The sequence below is a fragment of the Pituophis catenifer genome, unplaced genomic scaffold, assembly GCF_029215685.1.
Source record: "Pituophis catenifer annectens isolate HBS135680 unplaced genomic scaffold, rPitCat1.0.hap2 SCAF_15, whole genome shotgun sequence".
NCBI lineage: Eukaryota > Metazoa > Chordata > Lepidosauria > Squamata > Colubridae > Pituophis > Pituophis catenifer.
The window spans coordinates 8,788,416-8,810,103 of record NW_027256895.1 but is presented as its reverse complement, the minus strand read 5'-3'; the positions used below and the strand labels follow the sequence as shown (position 1 = coordinate 8,810,103).

At 42.2% G+C, this 21,688-nt stretch overlaps 1 protein-coding gene across 1 annotated transcript; it reads right to left on the bottom strand.

Annotated features, from left to right (window-relative positions):
* Nucleotides 1-893: 893 nt before the first annotated feature.
* LOC139324304 (vomeronasal type-2 receptor 26-like) lies at nucleotides 894-20,326 on the bottom strand (the record flags this gene model as incomplete). Its single annotated transcript, XM_070954026.1, has 6 exons — nucleotides 894-1,792; nucleotides 1,926-2,052; nucleotides 2,498-2,725; nucleotides 16,166-17,029; nucleotides 17,487-17,778; nucleotides 20,247-20,326. Coding segments are annotated over 6 exons (2,490 nt in total), but the record flags the coding sequence as incomplete, so codon positions are not given.
* Nucleotides 20,327-21,688: the final 1,362 nt, after the last annotated feature.

The window sequence follows — 21,688 nt, the reverse complement described above, 5'->3', positions numbered from 1 at the left end:
GGGACATAATATGGTTTTCTATAGGGGTGTTCCTTAAATTTCCATTCATAAAAGTGAAAAACTATGTGTGACACCAATTAATAAATCCCTACTCTACATGGGACTCTACATGGGGCTGCTCTTGAAAAGTACAGCCAGTCGTACAGTTTTGTGCAGATTCAGGTGTGCACAGGAGTCACATTTATGGAGATTCTCAGTCATCCAGATCAGAAGATGCTTTTCTTTCTTTCTTTCTTTCTTTCTTTCTTTCTTTCTTTCTTTCTTTCTTTCTTTCTTTCTTTCTTTCTTTCTTTCTTTCTTTTTATTTTGGTAAGGAATATAAATCATTCCATTTCCCACCAATCCAGTCAGAGCTGAAGAATTTTCTTGGATGAGATCAGAGGTGGTATTCAGCCGGTTCGTACCAGTTCGGGCGAAGTGGTAGCAGAGATCGTGGGTGGGCTCGCCCACCTGCTCCAGCTTTATACCATCCTATTTAGGCATGGTTTTGAGGCTAGGCACTTGTGGGGAAGATGCACGTGTGAGCAAAGCACATGTGCAGAAGGCTGGGCGCAAGCGTGGAAGGCGCTCGGGGCGAAACAGTAGCAACAAAATGTGCAAAATGTCTTCAAAGAAAAACAAGAAAGTCTCATTGCCTCTTAAAAATAAAGGACCTTTGCTGTGGGAGTTTCATTGGCTGACAACATAGCCATGCCCACCCTGGCCATGCCTACTGCTCCCCCAAGGTCAAAAACCCTGATGCATATCGCAATGAAATCAATGTCAGAGTTAGCAATAATCCACCACAAATCCTCTTTTGAAAGAATTTCTTTTAATATATTCCCTGTAGACAATAATCTTTCCCTTCTTTTTTTGTCAGCAATGTCTTTGAGCAAAGGAGATCACATGGGGTACTAATTTCTCTTTGTCAGTTGTTCCCTTTGGTTTAGATCAGGCCTGAAAACAATGATGTAGCATTTTGGCAGGAATATGCATCCCAGTAACGCAGCGCTGGAGGACAAGATGGAGAAGACCTCCACAGCTACCATAGCTTTGCCTTTTGTGCTCAGATAGGCTGGAAAGAAGGAGATCCACACGCTGCAAAAGGCCAACATGCTGAAAGTGATGAACTTGGCTTCATTAAAGCTGTCAGGTAACTTACGGGCAAGGAAAGCCACAATAAAGCTGGCAATGGCCAAGATACCCATGTAGGCCAAGACACAGTAGAAGAAGAAAACTGACCCCTCATTGCACTGTAAAATCATTTCTTGGGACTCCGAGTGCATGTCCAATTCAGGGAATGGGGGAGATGTTGACAACCAAAGAATACAGATACATACTTGAAAGAAAGAGCAGGAAAGGACAGTAGAAAGAGCCAATCTTTTCCCCACCCATCTCCTCAACTGAGATCCTGGTTTAGTGGCCATGAAAGCCACAACCACAGTGATGGTTTTGGCCAGTACACTAGAAATGGCCACTGAGAAAGTGACACCGAACATTGACTGTCGGGCAAAGCAAGTCACGTTGCCAGGTTGGCTGAGGAAGAAGAAAGAGGAGAGAAAACAGAGCTGAAGAGAGACTAGGAGGGTGTAGGTGAGGAACCTGTTATTGGCTTTGACAATAGGAGTATCCCTGTGCTTAATAAAAGTTCCAAGTACCCAAGATGTCAAGAAGAAGAAACAAAGAGCAACTGAAGCTAAACTGATTCCTAATGTTTCTTCAAAAGTTAGAAACATCACCAGTTTCAGGATACATCCATTCTTTTCTTCATTTGGATAATGATCTTCTGAACATTCAAAACAGTCATCCATATCTGGAAGAAAAATCAAGGAATTTGTTACTGTAATAATTTTATACCATTGAAACTCACGTAATATTATGCATCCTAAATTGGTTTATTAAAGATTTCTTAAGTTCAAAGAAAATTGGTAGAATGCATAACCTACCATTTTGATCTGAAATCTTCCGTTCTGGGCATGGAACACAGTCATAGCAGCAGAATTGATTTCCCTCAATCCCTTTCTTCCAGGATCCAGAGAAACAAGGGTCATTGCATTGAGAAAGTGGAAGAACCTGTTGATAATCATAAAAGGTTTTGTAAAGGGAGAAATGTAAAAGAGTTTGTGATGTTTTCCTTTATGGAGGAAAATTATTTTTGACTTCCACAAAGTCTACTGAGTTCATCGACTTCATCAACAACTTAAAAATTGACTAATCAGAATAATGTACAAATGGTCCTGTTTGAAGGTCAAGGTGAGTCAATAATTACAGATGGTGACAATCTCATGGAAACATGTCCACTCGTATGATTTCAAAGAGAACTGGAAACCAAATATGTAAACATGGCTTTTACATTGTAATATCATTTTGTCAATTTGGGAAATTCTTGATCATCAACAACATTTAAAAGAATATGCCATTGTTTATTTAAAAGAAACAGAAATTAGATTTCTAAAGAGAATACATTCATTATGGGATCGTAATGGATTAAGGCATTTTTGATTCAATAATTCAATACCCGGTTAAAAGCTGGGTGCCAGATAATCACATCTTCACCAATGAGTAATTCCTTTCCCTTTGGTGCCTTGAGATCCATCTTTCCAACTTTGACTCTCTGAAAGGATCTGTTTGGAAAAGTGATCAAGTTGGTGATGTCGAATCCACCTGTTGCTTCCCCTTTCTCATTCAGGAACACTCTCTCCCCAGCTGAATTGTTGAAAGAAATGCCTTGAAGAAATGAGTGGAGCTAATTGAAAGAGAATAGAAGAGAGAGGGAATTGAAAACAATATAAAAGAAAAGAGAACATCATAATCAAGTTTCATTCAATAATTCTTCATAGTCCAATAACTATTATTGAATATGTACACTTAGAAATTTGATCATCAATATCGCATGGAAATGTATATGTCCACTCTATGGTTTATTTGACATTATATTAAGAAAAGGTAAGCATGAACTGAAGCAGAATGAAATTAGGCTTTGGGAATTATGTAACTTTCTTGAATTATGTTTTAGGTCCACTACTTAAACAATTAATTCAAGATAGAGCATATATAATCTTTCCTCGTTGGTAGAAAGCTGTTTGAGAGTCTCAAGGTTTGACTAGCTTCCTTTCACCAGATTTTAGAACCTGAGACGCAAGCATTCTTTGACACATAGATGAGAGGAAGAGATTATTGCGAACACAGGTTTGTTTCATAGTATGGATGCCACATGTAAAAAAGACCACTTTTATTTTACTTCTGTAAATAAATAAATAATAAATAAATAAATAAATTTATTTCTATACCGCCCTTCTCCCGAAGGACTCAGGGTGCTGTACAGCCTATTAAAAACACAAGACAACATCAGTTAAAATAGTATAAAATTGTTAAATGAATTTGGCTCAATTTAAAACCCCAGGAATTTAAAACCCAATTTAAGATTGTTATGTTGATAGCCCAGTCTGGTGGAACAACAGGGTCTTGAGTGCACTACGAAATACCCGGAGGTCGGCGATCTTACGTATTTCCAGGGACAGTTCATTCTACAGGGCTGGGGCTCCCATAGAGAAGGTCCTCCCCCTGGGTGTCGCCAGCCGACATAACTTGGCCGATGGCACGCTGAGGAGACCCTCTCTGTGGGAGCGAACTAGCCGGTGGGAGGCTATTGGTGGCAGAAGTCGGTCTCGAAGGAACCCGGGTCCCATGTCATGGAGCGCTTTAAAGGTGGTGACCAACACCTTGAATTGCACCCGGAAGACCACTGGCAGCCAGGGCAGCTCGCGCAGGAGGGGTGTCACGTGGCCATAACCACCCGTGCGGCCGCATTCTGGACCAGCTGGAGCCTCCGAGTGCTCTTCAATGGGAACCCCATGTAGAGTGTCATCCCTTCGATGCTGGCATAGAGAGCAGAGGAGAGAGAGAGATAAGCTCTGAACTTTTGCCTGCTAAATCCCTTTGAAGTCAGGTTGTCATGGAAATGAAAGGGGGGAGACATTCCTGGGAAATGATGAGACAAGAAGTCTGAAGAATGACTTGGAAGATAGCTAATGAGAAGCAGAGATTTGGGGATCAGAAAGGGAGGGATTGGGGGCAAAAGGTCAGTCTTGTCCGCATCGAGTCATGATCCGGTGGCTGTGCTCAATTAAAGAAAAGATTTCCTTAAAGATTGGCAGTTTGGAAATTCATTTATTTTGAGATAGCATCGAAGTCTGACAGACGGACAAGACTCAACTTTCCAAGCCAAACTGGCAAACCTCCAGCTCTTCACCTCCCTACCAGATGTTTGGACAGATTGGAGGCAAGGTTCTGAAGCCATGGCAGCAAGCCAGCTCTCTACTGATAGTCTACTCCAAATGGCTGTGAACCAGCCACCCCTCCCTACCCAAGCCAGCTTGGATGCAACAGGGCCACCCCCTCCCCCAACAAAGCTGCAACCCCCCTTCCCCCCCCCACTGCCACAGAATTACCAAGGACAGACGATCGTGCTCCAGCCCAAGAGAAGAAAAAATGATGAACCTTGGTGGACTTTGCCAAAATCTGCAGAAGCTGAATTCCCCTTTCCAGACGCTAAAGGTAAGGGGAAGCCCCTGAGTGAATTGGGAAGGGTGGATTGGTTATGGGATTGGCAGAAGGCCAGACAGAAAGAAATTTCAACCCTGCCACTCGAAAGCCCCATGGAGGAGTTAAAGCAAAATTTTGAATGTGCCGTCAGTCTGGAAGACGGTCCATCCTGCAGGCTCAAAGATAGAAGGAGGCCAGCTGACCCTGTTGAACTAAGTCACCATAGAAGGGGGCCCAGCCCTTCCCCCTCCCACACCAGAAGGAAGGAAAGTCCCAGTTTGCATCCATGGGTTCCTCCTCTGCCCAGCAAGCATACCAGCCTATGCAAGGCATCACTCTCCCGCCCCCGAATGAGAGATGAGGAAGAAGCCCAACAATACCCCAGACAGGCACACAGAGCCTGGCCATGGGAGGATGGGACACCGAGGGCAGAGCCACCCCGGTTCAGAGGGAAATTTGATGGGGATCCAGACCAGGTGGCGCGGTTCCTCGACACAGCTGAGGTCTATATTGAGAGCTATGGGCACCTTTACCCATTCCCCAGAGCCCTGGTCAATGCCATTTCAGAAGGGCTGGAGGGAGAAGCAAAGACTTGGTCATCAGCCCTCTACAAGAATAGAGCCCCCCAACTGCAAGATGCAGATGATTTCTTGCAACTACTGCGGGAGAGGTACGAAGAAGTAGGGGAGGACCCATATGTGGAAGACGAACTCAGAAGCCTAATCCAGAGAGGGAAGCCCATCAAGGAACACATTTGTGAATTCTGAAGAGTCGTGGGCACCTTGCCTCCCCTACCTGAGCGATTGCTAGTGTATTTTTTCAGAATGAGCCTAGATAAGTGGATCGCTCATATGAGCCGTGGAGAGGCTTGCGAAGAAGGGGAGGCATCGGGGCATGCGAGGAGGTGGCTTTCCCGCATGCCGGCAGATTTCTTCTCAGGATACCAGCGCAGAAAGAGGGCGGCGTGGGATCGCCCCGAAATCGTGACTATACCAACTGGAGAGGGGAGCCCGCCAGCGTGGTGTAAGAATTCTACTTTACTAAGTTAGCTCAGAGCTGACTGAACCTCCTGCCTAAGAAACATATAAGATTTGCCATTTACTGGGGGAGCGGCTGAAACGGAGAAACGGCTGTCTTGTAAACTTCTTGCTGCTAGCTGTTATTTCCCCCTCAGAAGCAGTTATTGATCTCCCTTTGAACTTTGATATTATCAAAACTTCATCTTCTCCCTTTTTTTATTTGAATATATTGTCTGTTGCATGAGGAATAATTGACTGATCTTGTTGAAGACGTAGTGAGATTTTCTCTTTTACTTCTCTCTTTGTCACATTATCAGAAGAGGCGAGCTTTTTGCCACATCTTGACTTGATATTTTTTTCTTCTTTCCTCACTGCTGAAGACGGAGACTGCCCTTGGTTGGTCTTGTACTACCGCCACCTAGTGGTGGATTGGGATATTACAACGAAAGGAAAGGAAAAGAAAGGAAAGGAAAGGAGGCAGGAAAAAGATATATATACACTGCCTCATAGTAAACATTGAAAATAGACTAATTTGGATATTTCAAGAGCTGATGGATTAACTTATTTGATTTAAAAGACTTGATTGATATATTTATTCAACAAAGAGTAGAGGAACAGTGGTTGTTTTCAGTTATGTCTACATCTTCAACTATTACCACAACAAATAAGAAAATTATCTCTCTGCCTACCGCTGTAACCCCAAATTCGACGTATTTAGCTTCTAGAAGAACATCGGAAGATATGTCGGCGACGGGAAAGACGCCCTCTATGCAGGCTCTTCAAAATATGTTACAAGCCATCCAGGAATCAATGGCTAAAAACCAGGAGTCGACATCTAAGAACTTTGAGGACTTGGGAGCAGATGTGAAAGCGGAAATGAGAGGGGTTAAAGAAGAAATTAAACAGATGCGAAGTGAACTGGGAGATATACGACAGACATTAATACAACAAGAGGAAAAAATGAAGGAGATAGAGAAGAAGACGGAGAAATGCGAAGGACGGATGGACAGTTGGGAGAAGAGACAAATAACCATAAATAGAGACTTAGAAGAAGAAATAATTTTTCTGGAAATGGAGAGATCTTCTTTTTTCCTTAGAATACAGAATGTGGTGGAAGAGAAAGGGAAAAAACTGGATGACATTGTAGGAGAAATAGTTGCAGAAACTTTGGAGGCAGATAGACTCATGATCCAACAGGATATTGATGAGGCCTTTAGAGTATTCACTAGCTACGCAAAAAGGAACAATCTTCCTCGGGAAATTCATGTTCGTTTTAACAAGAAAGCTTTGTGTGAAGAATTTTATAAACGAACAAGGGATCAAACTATTACATATAAAGGCCAACCGATGATAGTTTTGAAACAAATCCCACGTCGGGTAAGGGAACAGAGACGCAGATATCAATTTTTGACGACTTTCCTGAGGAAAAATGTAATTTCGTATCGTTGGTTATTGCCTGAAGGTTTATTGATGACATGGAGGGATAAGAAGGTGAGGATTTGGAGTCTTCAAGAAGCAAGAGAATTCATGGAACAACAACTTAATTTGTCAGAATTAGATGTTGAAGGAGAAGGGGAAAGTAGAAGTTTGGAGGAATCGCAAGAGGAAGTAGAGGTAGAGGAGAGGAGAGAAGGAAAGGCGAGAAAGAAGGGTGGGGGAATACAAAAAGTCGAGGAATTAACAGCACCTCAGAGGGAGACAAGACAAACAGTTAAGAAGGCTATAACAGCAGGAAAGTAAAAACTTAGCTGAGAAAAGGAAATGGGGGAATTAGTGCGTTTGATATCTGTAAATATTAACGGTTTAAATGCTCCTAATAAACGTAGTAGGATTTTGAATAAATTAAGAAAGGCTAAGTATGATATTGTCTGCATGCAGGAGACTCATATAAAAAAAGATCAAAACCATTTGTTAGAATGCCGGGCGTTGGGTAAAACTTATAGCTCATTAGCAGATCAAAAAAAAAGAGGGATAGTGGTATATGTATGACATCATTTGAAATCCCAACAGGTTTTTGCTGACCAGGAAGGCCGGGTTCTCATGCTCGAAATAGAAATTGCCCAGTGGAAGTCTTTATTGGTTTGTATTTATGCCCCTAATGACAATCAGAGGACTTTTTATCAAAACTTATATGTTAAATTGGGGGAACTGGAATATGAACATGTCTGTCTAGTGGGGGATTTCAATGCTGTAACGGATAGAATGCAGGATTATGTCCCGGGAAACATACAAGGAAGGTTAAAGGATATTAAGAGAACATTACCAAAAATATGTAATGATTTAAGGGAGGAATTTGGATTACAGGATATATGGAGGTTGAGAAATCCCAATAAAAATCAATATACTTATTTCTCTCCCAGACACCACTCGTGGACCCGAATAGATATGATATGGATGTCTCTTGAGTTGAGGGGGCTGGTCTCGGAAGTGGAAATAGGGCCCAATCAGTGGGCAGATCATAACCCGCTAATGGTAACTTGGAAGATCCCACATTGTAGGAAGAGTAGATGGAGAATGAATATAGGTATCCTGAAAGATGAAGAATTCATGAGTAAATTTAAGAAGGAGTTATATCTTTTTTTCCAGGAAAATAAGAAAGAGGATACTTCAATATACAATACATGGGATACGGTTAAGGCAGTGATGAGGGGATGGTTAATCAAATATATGACTGACAAACGTAGGGCGGGTAAGAAACACCGAGACAACCTCTTGAATAAATTACAACGGGTGGAAGAAAGGATGCAAAATGGATTAACCCAGACAACATTGATAGAGGAAAGGGAGTACTGGCAACACCAGATTAAATTATTAGATCAAGAGGAATTAGCAAATAAACTAAAGTGGACTAAACAAAATTTTTTTGAAAGGGCGAACAAAACAGGAAAATGGTTGGCTTACCGGCTTAGAAAGGAGCAGGAACAACGGAGAATAGAAGGGCTGAAAGATGTAATTGGGAATTTCCATTGTACTAAGGAAGGCAAGAGAATGGTAGCTCAGGATTTTTTCACACAGCTTTATCAGAAAGGAGAGGAAAATATCTGTGAAATTCGGAAATATTTGGAAAAGACAGACTTGCCTAAAGTCTCGGAAACAATGAAGGAAATTCTTAATGCGGAATTTACGATGGAGGAAGTAGAAACAGTTATGAAAGCACAGGCGAATGGCAAAACCCCGGGTAGAGATGGCCTTCCAGTTGAATTATACAAAATAGTGTTTGACGTGATAGGAAGACACATGACGGATTTATTCAATGCGGTTATGAAAGAGGCTCAGGTTCCAGTATCTTGGACTGAGGCTTATATTTCTATTATCCCAAAAGAAGGATCTGATCTATCTCTTATTAAGAACTATAGACCAATATCATTACTAAACTCCGATTATAAGATATTTGCGGGGGTTCTTGCAGCTAGGCTTAGCTGCTTCCTTAACCAATTCATTCACTCAGACCAAAACGGCTTCCTTCCTAATAGATATCTACGAGATAATCTTAGAATTATCATGAATATACTAGAATTTTTCGAAAATCGCCCGGATAAACAATTAGCTTTAATTTTTGTTGACGCCCAAAAGGCGTTTGACAGAATCAGTTGGGAATTTATGATTTCTCAATTGGAATATATGGAGTTTGGTGGGAATTTTATTCGGGCAATTCGAGCTATTTACCGGGAGCAGACTGCAAGAGTTCTCATAGATGGAGAGGAGACGGAGAGAATTCAAATTCGTAGAGGTACAAGACAGGGATGTCCCCTTTCCCCATTGCTATTTGTATTAACTTTAGAGCCCCTGCTTAGAGAAGTGAGAGGAAACACGGAAGTAAGAGGAATGAAGATTAGGCAGGAGGAAGTTAAAGTTCAGGCTTATGCAGACGATCTTGTATTTATCTTGGATCAACCACTGGACTCGGGCCTGAAATTATTATGCTTGATTAGAGAGTATGGGAAGGTAGCGGGGTTAAAGATGAATGAAGAAAAAACTAAAATCCTAGTGAAAAATATGACTCAGATGCAAAGGCAACAGCTGGAGCAGTTAATGGGCTTAAGAATAACAAACAAAATTAAGTATCTGGGTATATGGTTGACCGCCAGATGTTCCTCCATAAAGGAGGATAACTATCTTCCTCTTTACAGCCAGATGCTCAGAGACTTAGAAAGATGGAAAAATCTCCAGCTATCAATTTTGGGAAGGGTGGCAACCATTAAGATGTGCGTGTTACCCAAATGGTTATTTCTATTCCAAACAGCCCCGGTAAGGTTGAATAAAGAGTTTTTTACAAATCTGGATAGGAGTATATCTAAATTTATTTGGCAGGGAAAGAGACCGCGGATTAGACTTAAAATGTTACAAGAACCCAAAAATAGAGGAGGATTTGGACTCCCAAATTGGGAACTCTATCACCAAGCAGCGAACTTGATCTGGGTGAAAGAATGGATGGTCCTACAAAAGAGACGACTTTTGACATTTGAGGGAGCCGGTCTTCAACATGGCTGGCACTATTTCCTATGGCCGGGAGCATCCGGCCGCCCTAGACACTTTGATGATCACTATTTACGTAGGACGCTTGGGTACACTTGGGAAAAGGTTAGAAGAAGAGTATATTTAAAAGTTCCATGTTGGATTTCGGCGCAGGAAGCTCAGGTTTACCCGACATTGTATAAAGGGGAGAAAACCTTGACGTATGAAGGCTTCTTGGATGTTCAGGGTAATCCGAAGTCACGAGAATTATTAACTCTTCAAGGATATAAGATAGACTGGTGGTCTTATTCTCAAGTGCACTCCAGGTATAAAAAAGATTTACATAGTGAAGGAATCTACCGTAAAAGACAAGAATTGGATAAGATCTTATTAGAAGGAGGGAAAGGGATATTATCTAAATGTTATGCATATTTATTGTCTCTGCAGATAGGACAGGATGTAGTGAAGGATTGTATGATAGCATGGGGGTGAAATTTTGGATATCCCCTTGACTTCCAGCAATGGGAACAGATTTGGTTGAAAAATATGAAATTAACTATGGCCTCCTCATATAAAGAAAACATATATAAAATGGTCTACCGGTGGCATCTCCCCCCGGCGAGATTAGCTAAAATGTTTCCCGGGACATCTGCCTGCTGTTGGAAGTGCGGTTACAGCAATGGAACCTATTTTCACCAATGGTGGACCTGCCCGCAGGCGGTTAAATATTGGAAAAAAATACGGCAATGGATTTTGGAAATTACACAGATTAATTTGGAACTAAGACCTGAGATTTTCCTATTGGGGGCAAAACCTTTGAATATTAAATCAGATATATGGTTCTTGTTGATTCACATTATCACTGCAGCAAGATTAGCGTATGCGCAGGAGTGGAAAAATCAATACTTACCGATAGATTTGAAAATAATATATAAAATTAATGAGTGTGCGGAATCAGATAGATTAACTAGATTGATCAATGGTAAAAAAGATTCAGAATTTTATAACAGTTGGAAAGTATGGTACGATTGGGTCCAGAAAAGGAGGGATAGAATAGATATATGATGATGTATATATATATGGTGGCAAATATGTATGTATAAAGGAATGATTTTATACTTATGGACAATGTAATCATATTATACCATGGTGGCAGGATTGTATATTTTATTTGTGTATTAGTGCATAGAATATATTAATAAAAATTATATATATAAAAAAAAACTAAAGCAACCAGAGGCCAGGGAGAGATACCAATCGGACCCGAGGCCACAACCCAGACAAGGAACCATGGCACCACGGCCTACCCAAAGGCCTTTCGTTCCACAGAGCCCAATGAGATGCTATAGATGTGGAGGAATGGGCCATCTAGCAGCAGCCTGTGGAACCCCGGGCCCAAGGCCAAACCCTCAGCCAAAGGCATGATGAGAACGGGGCCCCAAGTGAGCCACTGATGCGCCACGAAGTCTCCTCCCCAGCACAGAGGTCTTCACCCACCTGACCGAGACAAAGGGAGTCCCGGATGATGGAGACCAATTCCCCGACTCGTATGACAGTGAGGACGAGGGTGAAGACGACCCAATGGTGAGTGGACCCATCCACCCTTTCCTCTTCCCCATACGCCTAACAGCCCCAAAGACAGGTACCCAAGAGACTTTCCAAGCCCTGATAGACTCGGGCTGCACTAGGTGCCTGATTAATCTACCCACAGTCCTAAAATTGGGGATCCGAGCTAAGAAGCTCAACCACCCAATTTGATTTGAGCAAGTTGATGGAACCCTAGTAGGCGGAACTTGCGCCACACACCTGACCGAACCAGTGAAGCTAGAACTAGGGGATCACTGGGAGACGATACGGTTCATAATAGCCCCCAAGATGGCCGATCCAGTCATACTGGGACTTTCCTGGCTAGACAAGTGGGGTCCAATTATCTGGTGGCAAGAGGGGACCCGCAGATTGAGGATAGCCAAAGGGCCCCAACCTCTGCCGTTCCGACCAGAACAAACACCCCCCACACTCGGGCCCCAATGTCTCCCGGCTGAACAAGAGAAAATGGCACCGACGCAAGGGCCCCTCCTGAAGGGCACCGTGAAGCAGCTGGGGCCCACATCCAACATCACCCATGAAACAGAGCAGATCCCAAAGGACTACCAAGACCTAGCACAGGTATTTAGCGAGACCGAGTGCAACGTCCTACCTCCCCACCGCGATTCCGACTGTGCCATCGAAATCATTCCTGGGGTGAAACTACCTAAACCTAAATTGTATGCCATGACGCCCTGTGAAATGTAAGAAATGCAGAACTACATAGACAAAAACCTATGAAGGGGCTTCATAGAGCCAGTCAAACCGCGGGTTGCGGCACCGGTCCTCTTCAAAGAGAAGAAAGATCGCTCTATGCATCTGGTAGTTGACTTTCAGGACTTCAATGCGGTCTGCGTACACAACTTATACCCCCTCCCCCTCATGAAGGACATGCTAGCCCACCTGGCCAAGGGGAAGATTTTCACCAAACTAGACCTCCGCGAAGCCTACTACCGAGTGCGCATCAGGGAAGGAGACGAGTGGAAGACAGCGTTCAACTGCCCCCTGGGAAGTTACCAATTCAAGGTGATGCCATTTGGGCTACAGGGAGCCCCAGCCGTGTTCATACAATTGATAAATGAAGTTCTGCATGAACACCTGTACAAAGGGGTCCTCATCTACCTAGATGACATGCTCATTTACACAGAGACCATAGATGAACACATACCCCTCGTACGCAAAGTGCTGGAAAAACTGCTGAAAGCGAACCTCTATGTCAAACTGTCAAAATGCAAGTTCCACCGATCGCGTCTGGACTATTTAGGTTACTGAGGGTCAAACGAGGGGATAGAGATGGAACTGGCTAAAGTACAATCAGTCCTAGACTGGTGACCCCCGCGCAACCACAGGCAACTACAAAGCTTCTTGGGGTTCGTGAATTTCTACAGGCAATTCATCCCCTCCTTTGCAAGAATTGCCAAACCTCTGATGGACCTCCTAAAGACAGGAAGTCTGACAACGAAACCCTGCCCAGGACAGCCTCTACAATGGGACTCGGCCTGCCAACAGGCATTCGAGACACTAAAACAAATGTTTGCAAAAGAACTGGTCTTGAAGCATCCTGACCCCAAACAACCCTTCGTCATCCAAGCAGATGCCAGCGATGTAGCAGTAGGGGTAGTCCTACTCCAAAAGAACAGCCAGGGGGACCTGCAACCTTGTGCCTACACATCCCGCAAACTCACCGACACAGAAAGACGATGGACAGCATGGGAAAAGGAAGCGTTCGCAGTGATATGGGCGCTGTTAACCTGGCGACACCTGCTAGAATGAGGCCAGACACCGTTCGAGGTCTACACTGACCACAAAACCCTAGAGGCCCTCAAGACCCCACGGAAGTTATCGCCCAGGCAAGTCCGGTGGGTCCAATACTTCAATCGTTTCAACTTCGAGCTGAAGCACATCCCAGGTGGGAAGAACTTTCTGGCCAATGCCCTCTTCCAAATGCCTCAATACAACAGTGAACGTGAGCAGATAGTGAATCCCATCATCCCTTCTGCCCAAGGAGTGGGCCAAGTAACCACCAGACGGCAGCATCGAGACCAGCAGGGCCAGCCCGCGAGTGACCTAACGACGAGGCTCAAGGCAGAAACATTGGCGGACCCCTGGTTCCAAGACAATCAACATCTCTTGACAAAGAGAGATGGCCTAGCATGGAGAGGGACGAAACTTTATGTCCCAGCCACCTTGCGCACCTTAATCCTCAAGAGAAGTCACAATGTGAAACCAGCGGGACATTTTGGCTTCCTAAAGACTCTGCACTTAGCTCGGAGACAGTTTTGGTGGCCCCACATGAGAAAAGACGTGGGCAGCTATGTAAAAAGTTGTACCATCTGTGTCATGATGAAAACCCGATCAGGAAGGCCCCCGGGGCTGCTGCAGCCAGTAGCTGAACTGTCAAGGCCATGGGAGGAGATTGCTATGGACTTCATAGTCGAGCTGCCGAGGAGCAGCGGAAGCACAGTGATCTGGACTGTAATAGACTTGTTCTCCAAACAGGCGCATTTCATACCCTGCAGCGGACTACCCTCAGCCCGCCAATTGGCCAAACTGTTCGTAAAACACATCTACCACCTGCACGGAGTACCCAGAAGAATCATCTCTGATCGAGGTGTCCAGTTTACAGTGAAGTTCTGGAGGGAATTCCTATGATCCATAGGATCATCCCAAGGCCTCAGCTCAGCGTTTTGCCCGAGCACCAATGGGGGGGGGCGGAGAGATTGAATGCCATGATAGAGCAGTACCTGAGGTGCTACGTGGACTACCAACAATCAAACTGGACGGACCTCTTATCATTTGCTGAGGTCGCATATAACAATGCTGTCCACAGCAGTACAGGACTAACCCCATTTAAGATAGTGAGTGGCATCAATTTCGTCCCCATGCGAGGGAGTCTCCTTCCTCAGTTACCTTGACTGAATGGATGGCAATGTTAAGAGAAACCTGGGAGAACGTCAAGAGGGTGTTAGACAAGACAACACGGTCTTATAAGAAACAAGCAGATAAGCACCGAGCCCCCCAGAGACCATTCCAAGTGGCGGAAAAGGTCTACCTCTCCACCAAGTACTTGAGTCTCAGACTCCCGACCAGAAAACTGGGGCCGAAATTCATAGGGCCATTTCCAATAGTAAAAGTAATCAACCCGGTTACAGTACAATTGCAGTTGTCCCGGTTACTAGGGAGGATACACCCCGTTTTTCACAGTAGCCTCCTGAAGCCTGTAGTAGGGTCAACTTTAAGGCTGGTGACACGTGATCCCCAAGGGCCCTTAATTGTTGGAGGCCAGATCCACTATGAAGTACAGCGAGTTCCCGATTCGAGGTGGCACAGAGGGCGCCTCCAGTACTTAATTAAGTGGAAGGGCTACCCTTTGTCAGAAGCTTCCTGGGTGAAGAGCACAAACATCCAAGCTGACTGCCTCAGAGCTGAATTCCATGCAGATCACCCGGACAAGCCGGGAGGGGGTGGGGTACCCCCTCGGAGGGGGGGGAGGTACTAAACTTGTTGTTTATCTCACACAGGCACCGCTGGGAGAGTGAAGGGAGAGGGGCCGGATGTCAGTGCTTCGATGCTGGCATAGAGAGCAGTGGAGAGAGAGAGATAAGCTCTGAACTTTTGCCTGCTAAATCCCTTTGAAGTCGGGTTGTTGTGGAAATGAAAGGGGGCAGACATTCCTGGGAAATGACGAGACAAGAAGTCTGAAGAATGACTTGGAAGATAGCCAATGAGAAGTAGAGACTTGGGGATCGGAAAGGGAGGGATTGTGGGAAAAAAGGTCAGCCTTGTCCGCATCGAGTCATGATCCGGTGGCTGTGCTCAATTAAAGAAAAGATTTCCTTAAAGATTGGCAGTTTGGAAATTCATTTATTTTGAGATAGCATCGAAGTCTGACATAGAGAGCATTACAATGGTGACATTTGAACTGCCAAATTGCAGGCAGCTGGCAGTCAGCAGAAGTAGCCTGCAGTACTGCACTCTAACCACTGCACCACCGTGGCTCATGGAGCTTTCTGATAGAGACATGAAAATTTCATGAGCCACAGAGAAAGTTCTTGGAAGAGACAATGAAAAATAATCTAAATTATCATTTTAACTATGTCTTATTGCGCAAGCTATGATGATTTACTTAATAACTCCTACTGACACTTAAACCATAATTTACATAGTAGCTTCTGGATGATCAGAATAACAAAATGACAGAGTAATAGGAAAACAGAATAACAAGAGAAATGAGTTTTCTGTATCTATTTTAAAGAGCACACTATAACAAAGTTCCAAGGAACCTTGGAAATCTTCTACTTAACACTCTGCTCAAGGAGATGACCCTATATCATTTCACAGAAATGGCTGTCCAGTAGCTTCATAAAAATCTTCAGTGATGGAGCAAACATAAAATCTAAAAGCCAGCTGTTCCACTAATTCATTCTTCTCATTGTCCGGAAATTCTGTCTTATTTCTATGTTGTTTCTTATATTTGATTCAATGTGCAGAAAATATTAAGACTTTCCACATTGGGTTCAAAAAATCATTTTATGTCAAGCTGCTCATTGAAATAAAAGAACTGTCCAATGCAAAGGAAATACCTGCCAAGCCTGCAGATTTGGAAGATCAGTTTTTTTACGCATCGTAGTTGTCTTCCTATTGAACCCCAACATGTATAGATCCTGCAAAGCATGAGCCACAGAATAAACAGCATTGTAGATACTGTAGCTTTGGCCGGTCATTTCCATTTCAAACAGAGGCCCAGGAAGATCCTCCAGCTGCATCTCTCCAGTGCATTGCCTACTGTGCATTTCTTGTAACCCCGGTTTTGGAAATGAACAATCAAATGCTTGTTCCCAAACGTCCTGCAGAAACCCATCTCTGGAGACTGAAAGTGGATTGATGGTCTGAAGAAATTCCTTGAAACCTACAACTTCTCTTGAATGAACAGTGAAGGAAATTGCCCCATGGAACATCTGGAGGTCCCAGTTGATTTGAAATCCTGACAATATGAAATCAATCTGTGCCGTCATGATCCACACCTTTCCCAATAATGTAATTTTCTTGCTGTCAGAATTTTCTGGAAACATTGCAAATCTTAGCCACATAATTGTCAATGCTTCTCCATAGACAAGAACTGCATTGACCTTGCTATTCATCAAATGAATGGAAATAATTGAGATTGTTTGAAAAGTTTCTGGTAAATCTTCCAAGTGGACCAGTTGTGAAAGTCTTTCTATGAATGATGAGCAGACTCCGTTCTCTGAAAGTAAGGGCTGCATTTTCTGTAAGAAATTTTCTCCATCATTGTTATCAACAGCAAAAATCCCAATCCATGTCCACTTGTAATAGTGAAGCAGTTGGATAATCCCAATGTACTGATGGTCCTCTTTTGGGACCATGAAATAAAGTGAAGAGAGCTTACTGGTCTGGAATTCTTCTTGGGCTAATGAGCCATATGTCAGCTAAAATAAAGCAGAATAATACTCTGTTGAGTCATTAGTTCAAATATGTGAGCTGCAAGAAAGTGGAGTAGTATTCTCTTGAGTTGTTAGATTAAATCTCATTGTCGTGCCTAATTTCATATAAAATACATCCAATGAAGGAATTATTTCCTTAAATTCTTCTAGGAAAGGAATTTGTTGGAATTATTTCAAACACATATGATGATATAAACTCAACCAATCAATTCTTTTCATAGAAGCAAAGAGTTCAAATCTTCCCTCTGGTATGGAATGTCTATGGATTCATACTTTCAGTATTTGGCATAGTAGTTTCAAAATTATGCTAACTAATAGACCTTAAGCCAGGAAGAACATCTTAACACAAACCTGAGACTAAATTTTAATGCTTCTTAATTATTCAATAACAATAATGGCACTACAATATAGAATTTTTCTATTTAATTCTTTCACAACTTACTTGTGGAATCTTGAAGAAACTCATAATTTCAGCAATATGAGATGATGATGTGAAATCCAGTCCCCCAATGATTGCCATGAGATTCTTCTGGCTATCACATTTGTAGTTAGGGACAAATTCCTGGAATTTGAAAAGCAGGTCCAGAGTGGTGCGATAGGTCATCCTCGCATTGTTGTAACTGTCATAGATGTGGAACCCAAGAGTGACATTCGGTAAGATCTGGGAGTCCTCATTGATCTCCTTCACAGCAAAGGCCAAGGCAAGGACCTGTTGATGAAATTTGGTGAATACCCTGCAAATAGGTTAAATCCCCCCATTGAAAAAAAAAATTTTACAACCTTGTATGTTGACATCATTTCTATATGAATAACAAACTTTTTTTTCTCTGACAATAGTAAGAAGATTATAGCCTAATAATTCATACAGAGCTCAGATTTATTTTAAACAGCATTCCCATGACTTCCAACAAATATCTACTGCAACAAATACAAGTAGTGAGTTTTTTCCAAGTACTATATTTATTTTCTATGAGATTTTCAAAAAATGACATATGAACAGATTCTGGAGGTATCACTCATTTACTGTATGTAGGTTTTGTGAGCAGAGATAGTGCCAAACCTTTTTAAAAAATACGTTTACTTCAGTAAATGTTCAAATATAGACTTCTTGATCTGAAATTTTGTACATTTCACATGAAAGACTTTAAAAGAATGTAAAGATGGTTATTTCTTCTGTGATAACTAGATACAGTTGAAAGAAAGACAAGGCATAGATTACGTTAAAAACACTACATGTATGCACAAACAGCTTTTATTCATGTAAAAGAGTTTTGAAAGTCTGCATAAGAGTAGATAAAGAAAATAAAATCCTTACCATGGTACTTCATAAGGAATTACAGAAGGATTTTCACTAAATTTAAATTTATAAAAGTGGTAACCCATGTGAGATGCCATTCCACCAATGATGAGGTCTCCAGGCTGGTACCACTCATGTGGAACAAGGAAAGCATCATTTGCAGGGCAGCTCAGAGTACCTACTGTATGCACTAAAAGCATCAGAAGGAACATCTTGATGCTCTTGTTATCGTAAAAAATGTTTTGCCTTCCATCCTACCCGTAGGGAAACATATATAATCCAATACTTCATCCAAAGGTAGATCTAAGGATTATGTTTGAGAATACATCTAATGAGAAACTCTATCATTTTCTGTTTGAAGATCCCAGTGAGTATAAATTTTTATCTTGAATATCACAAGGATTTGAACAAATACTCTGGCAGAAGAGAACAGAGGGTGGATACTTGAAGCAATGAATCTGACAGAGAAATTACTACCCCTTGTACCAAACTCTCTGTGCTTCAAGACTTATTTCATAGCCAAACAGAAACCTTCATTATTGTTGAATTTCAATAGCCTTCTAAGAAGCCTTTGATATTTTGGCCTATAAGAATTCCTCTAGGATATAATTATTTTATTTTGATAATAAGTAGTTGATAGTTCAGCTATTTTTTTTAATGAGCAAATGCCAACAAAAGTAATATAAGGGACATATGCAAGACAATTTATATTTAATTGTTATAATTGTAGAAATAAATACCAGGCTTTTTTTTTCAAGATGACACATTTCTTTTCTGCTAATTTTACACAAAATCAAATATGAACAAATCCAGCAGGAATCAGTCATTAATTGTAGGGATGTTTTCTGAGGAGGAACTATGCCGAACATTTTTTAAAAAGTGAGCTTAAGGTCTCTAAAATGTTTCAAAAAAATTCTGGGACCAAAATTTCATACATTCTCTGTCAAACACTTTAACACAGGTGTGTCAAAACAAGTCCTGTGGTCCAGATCTGGCCTGTGATGTGGTCAGATCTGGCCCATGGGCAGGCTGGGTTCTAATATTTTTTACTATCAGTTCTGTGGGCGTGGCTTATTTTATGGGCGTGCTAAATCTTTAGGATTTAGTAGAGTTACTGGTCTACCAGGCTTTTAACTGCTTGCAGAGCTGTACTGGTCTACTCATTTGTTTGTGGAGGCACTGGTCTACCCATGTATTTTTACAGGCACTGGTCTACTCATTTGTTTTTGGAGGAACCGGTTCACCACCATACTGCCTTTTAACATTGAGCAGCTGTAGAGCGGCCCTTTGAAGCCCTGCGGCAAGAGTTTAAACAGTTTTTTCCTTATAGCCCATCAGCTGGAACTCAGGAGGCAGCAATAGATTGGGGGTGGGGCCAAATAAAAGGTAAGAATAACATGGGGGGCAGGGGGGCAGAACCGGTTTGGTGACATCATATCGTCACCACTACCAGCTCGGCGGAACCGGGCGGAACTGGAAGGAACTTACCACTGCCCATGGGGCCAGCCTGGAAAATGTAAGGGCTGGCCTGCTTGACTTCGGCCCAGTCTACCCAAAGCAAAGTAGAAACATGCCAGCAGTTTGGCCATACCCACCCAGTTGGCCACACCCACCCAGTTGGCCACACCCACTCAGTTGGCCACACCCACTCAGTTTGCTATACCCAGGCAGCGCCCTGAGATCGACCAAAGACCTGATGTGGCCCTCAATGAAATTTAGTTAGACACCCCTGCTTTAACATATTTAACGAATGTTACTTCTTTTCTTACAATTAGAAACATTTCAAAAACAGAGAAGTTATAGATTACAAATGAAGCCAATTTTTTCCTGAAACATCTTTTACTCATATAAGAAATTGTGGGGGAACTGGCATAGATTATATAAGGGAAAAAAAACACCTTTTACAATGGGAAGTCATAAGGCTTTATACAAGGATGTTCCTTAAATTTCAATTCATAAAAGTGATAAACTATGTGGGACACCAATTATGAGATCATCAGCTCTACATGGGACTCTACATGGAGATGTCCTTTAAAAATATCCATAAACTTCAATTGTTTCCAGATGCAGCCACCCGTATGTTTTTCTGCAGACCCAGTTGTGTCATCTGTCCTGGAGGAGTTGCAATTGCTGAGAATTTGCTTCTGGGTACAATTCAAGGTGCTGGTTGTCACCTTTAAACTCTCCATGGCTTGGGACCAGGTTATCTGAAGAACTGTCTCTTCCTGATCCCATCCATGTGATCCAGTGGAACAGGGAGGCAGGGAAAGTTGTGGGTCCTCTCTCTTAAATCAGGGCATCTGGTGGGACCCAGAGGAAGTGTCTTCTTTGTGATGGCTCCCTCCCTCTGAAACATCATCCACACTGAGATTAGATTGGTCCCCACTTGGACCCTCTTTTGCAAAGTCCTGATTTTGACAATAGGCCTGTGGAACCCAGAATGGGTTGGAACCTATGAAGTGGCTCAACCAATTGATCATTATCCCCAGCAGTGTGTTTTTATTCTTTGTATATTGGGGTTTTATCTTTTTGACCATCTCAGAGACGCTGAAAGTGATTGGGTGGCCATATGCATTCTCTTAAATGTGTGAATAAATGAATGAATGAATGAATAAAACTCCTTCCAATGTATGTCATAAGGTTTATTTGGAGATTTTTCTTAAATTTCAATTTGTAAAACTGATAAACTATGTAGGACATCATGCCACCAATGATGAGAACAGGGGAAGCATCACTTGCAGAGAAGTACAGAGTAACTAGTTTCTATCTGAATTAGGATTGCACTTTCATTATAATATGGGCTCCTTGTCCTGTGCATAGAATCAATGTGTCAGTACATTTGTACATCTATACATCTGTAGTTTGTACGTCTGTACATCCATCTCTCTCTCTCATTTTTTCTATTCCTCTCCCTCTCATTTTCCCTCTCCCCCCTCCCTCCCTCTCATCCTCCCTCCTCTCTCTCTCTGGATATCTGGATATCGAGCTACCTATCTATTGATAATAAATTATAATCAAGTAAAGGTACTCTTTATGGCATGGAAATGACATCCTTTTGTGCAGCTCATTATGCATTTACAAACTGGGTAGAATTTAGTTAATGATGTCATCATACATTTTACACCTTTCAATCCCTTTCACTTGCCATGGCAGGTTTGTTTTATTTTATTACATTATTCTATATTTTATATTATTTTATTTTATTATTTCATTTCATTTTAGTATTTCATTTCATTTATTATTTTATTTTTTTTACAATATATATCACTTTATTATTTTTACAAACAACCAAAAGCAGCAAACATATCCAATATACTGTCCTCCTTATTTTTTCCACGTAGCAACAA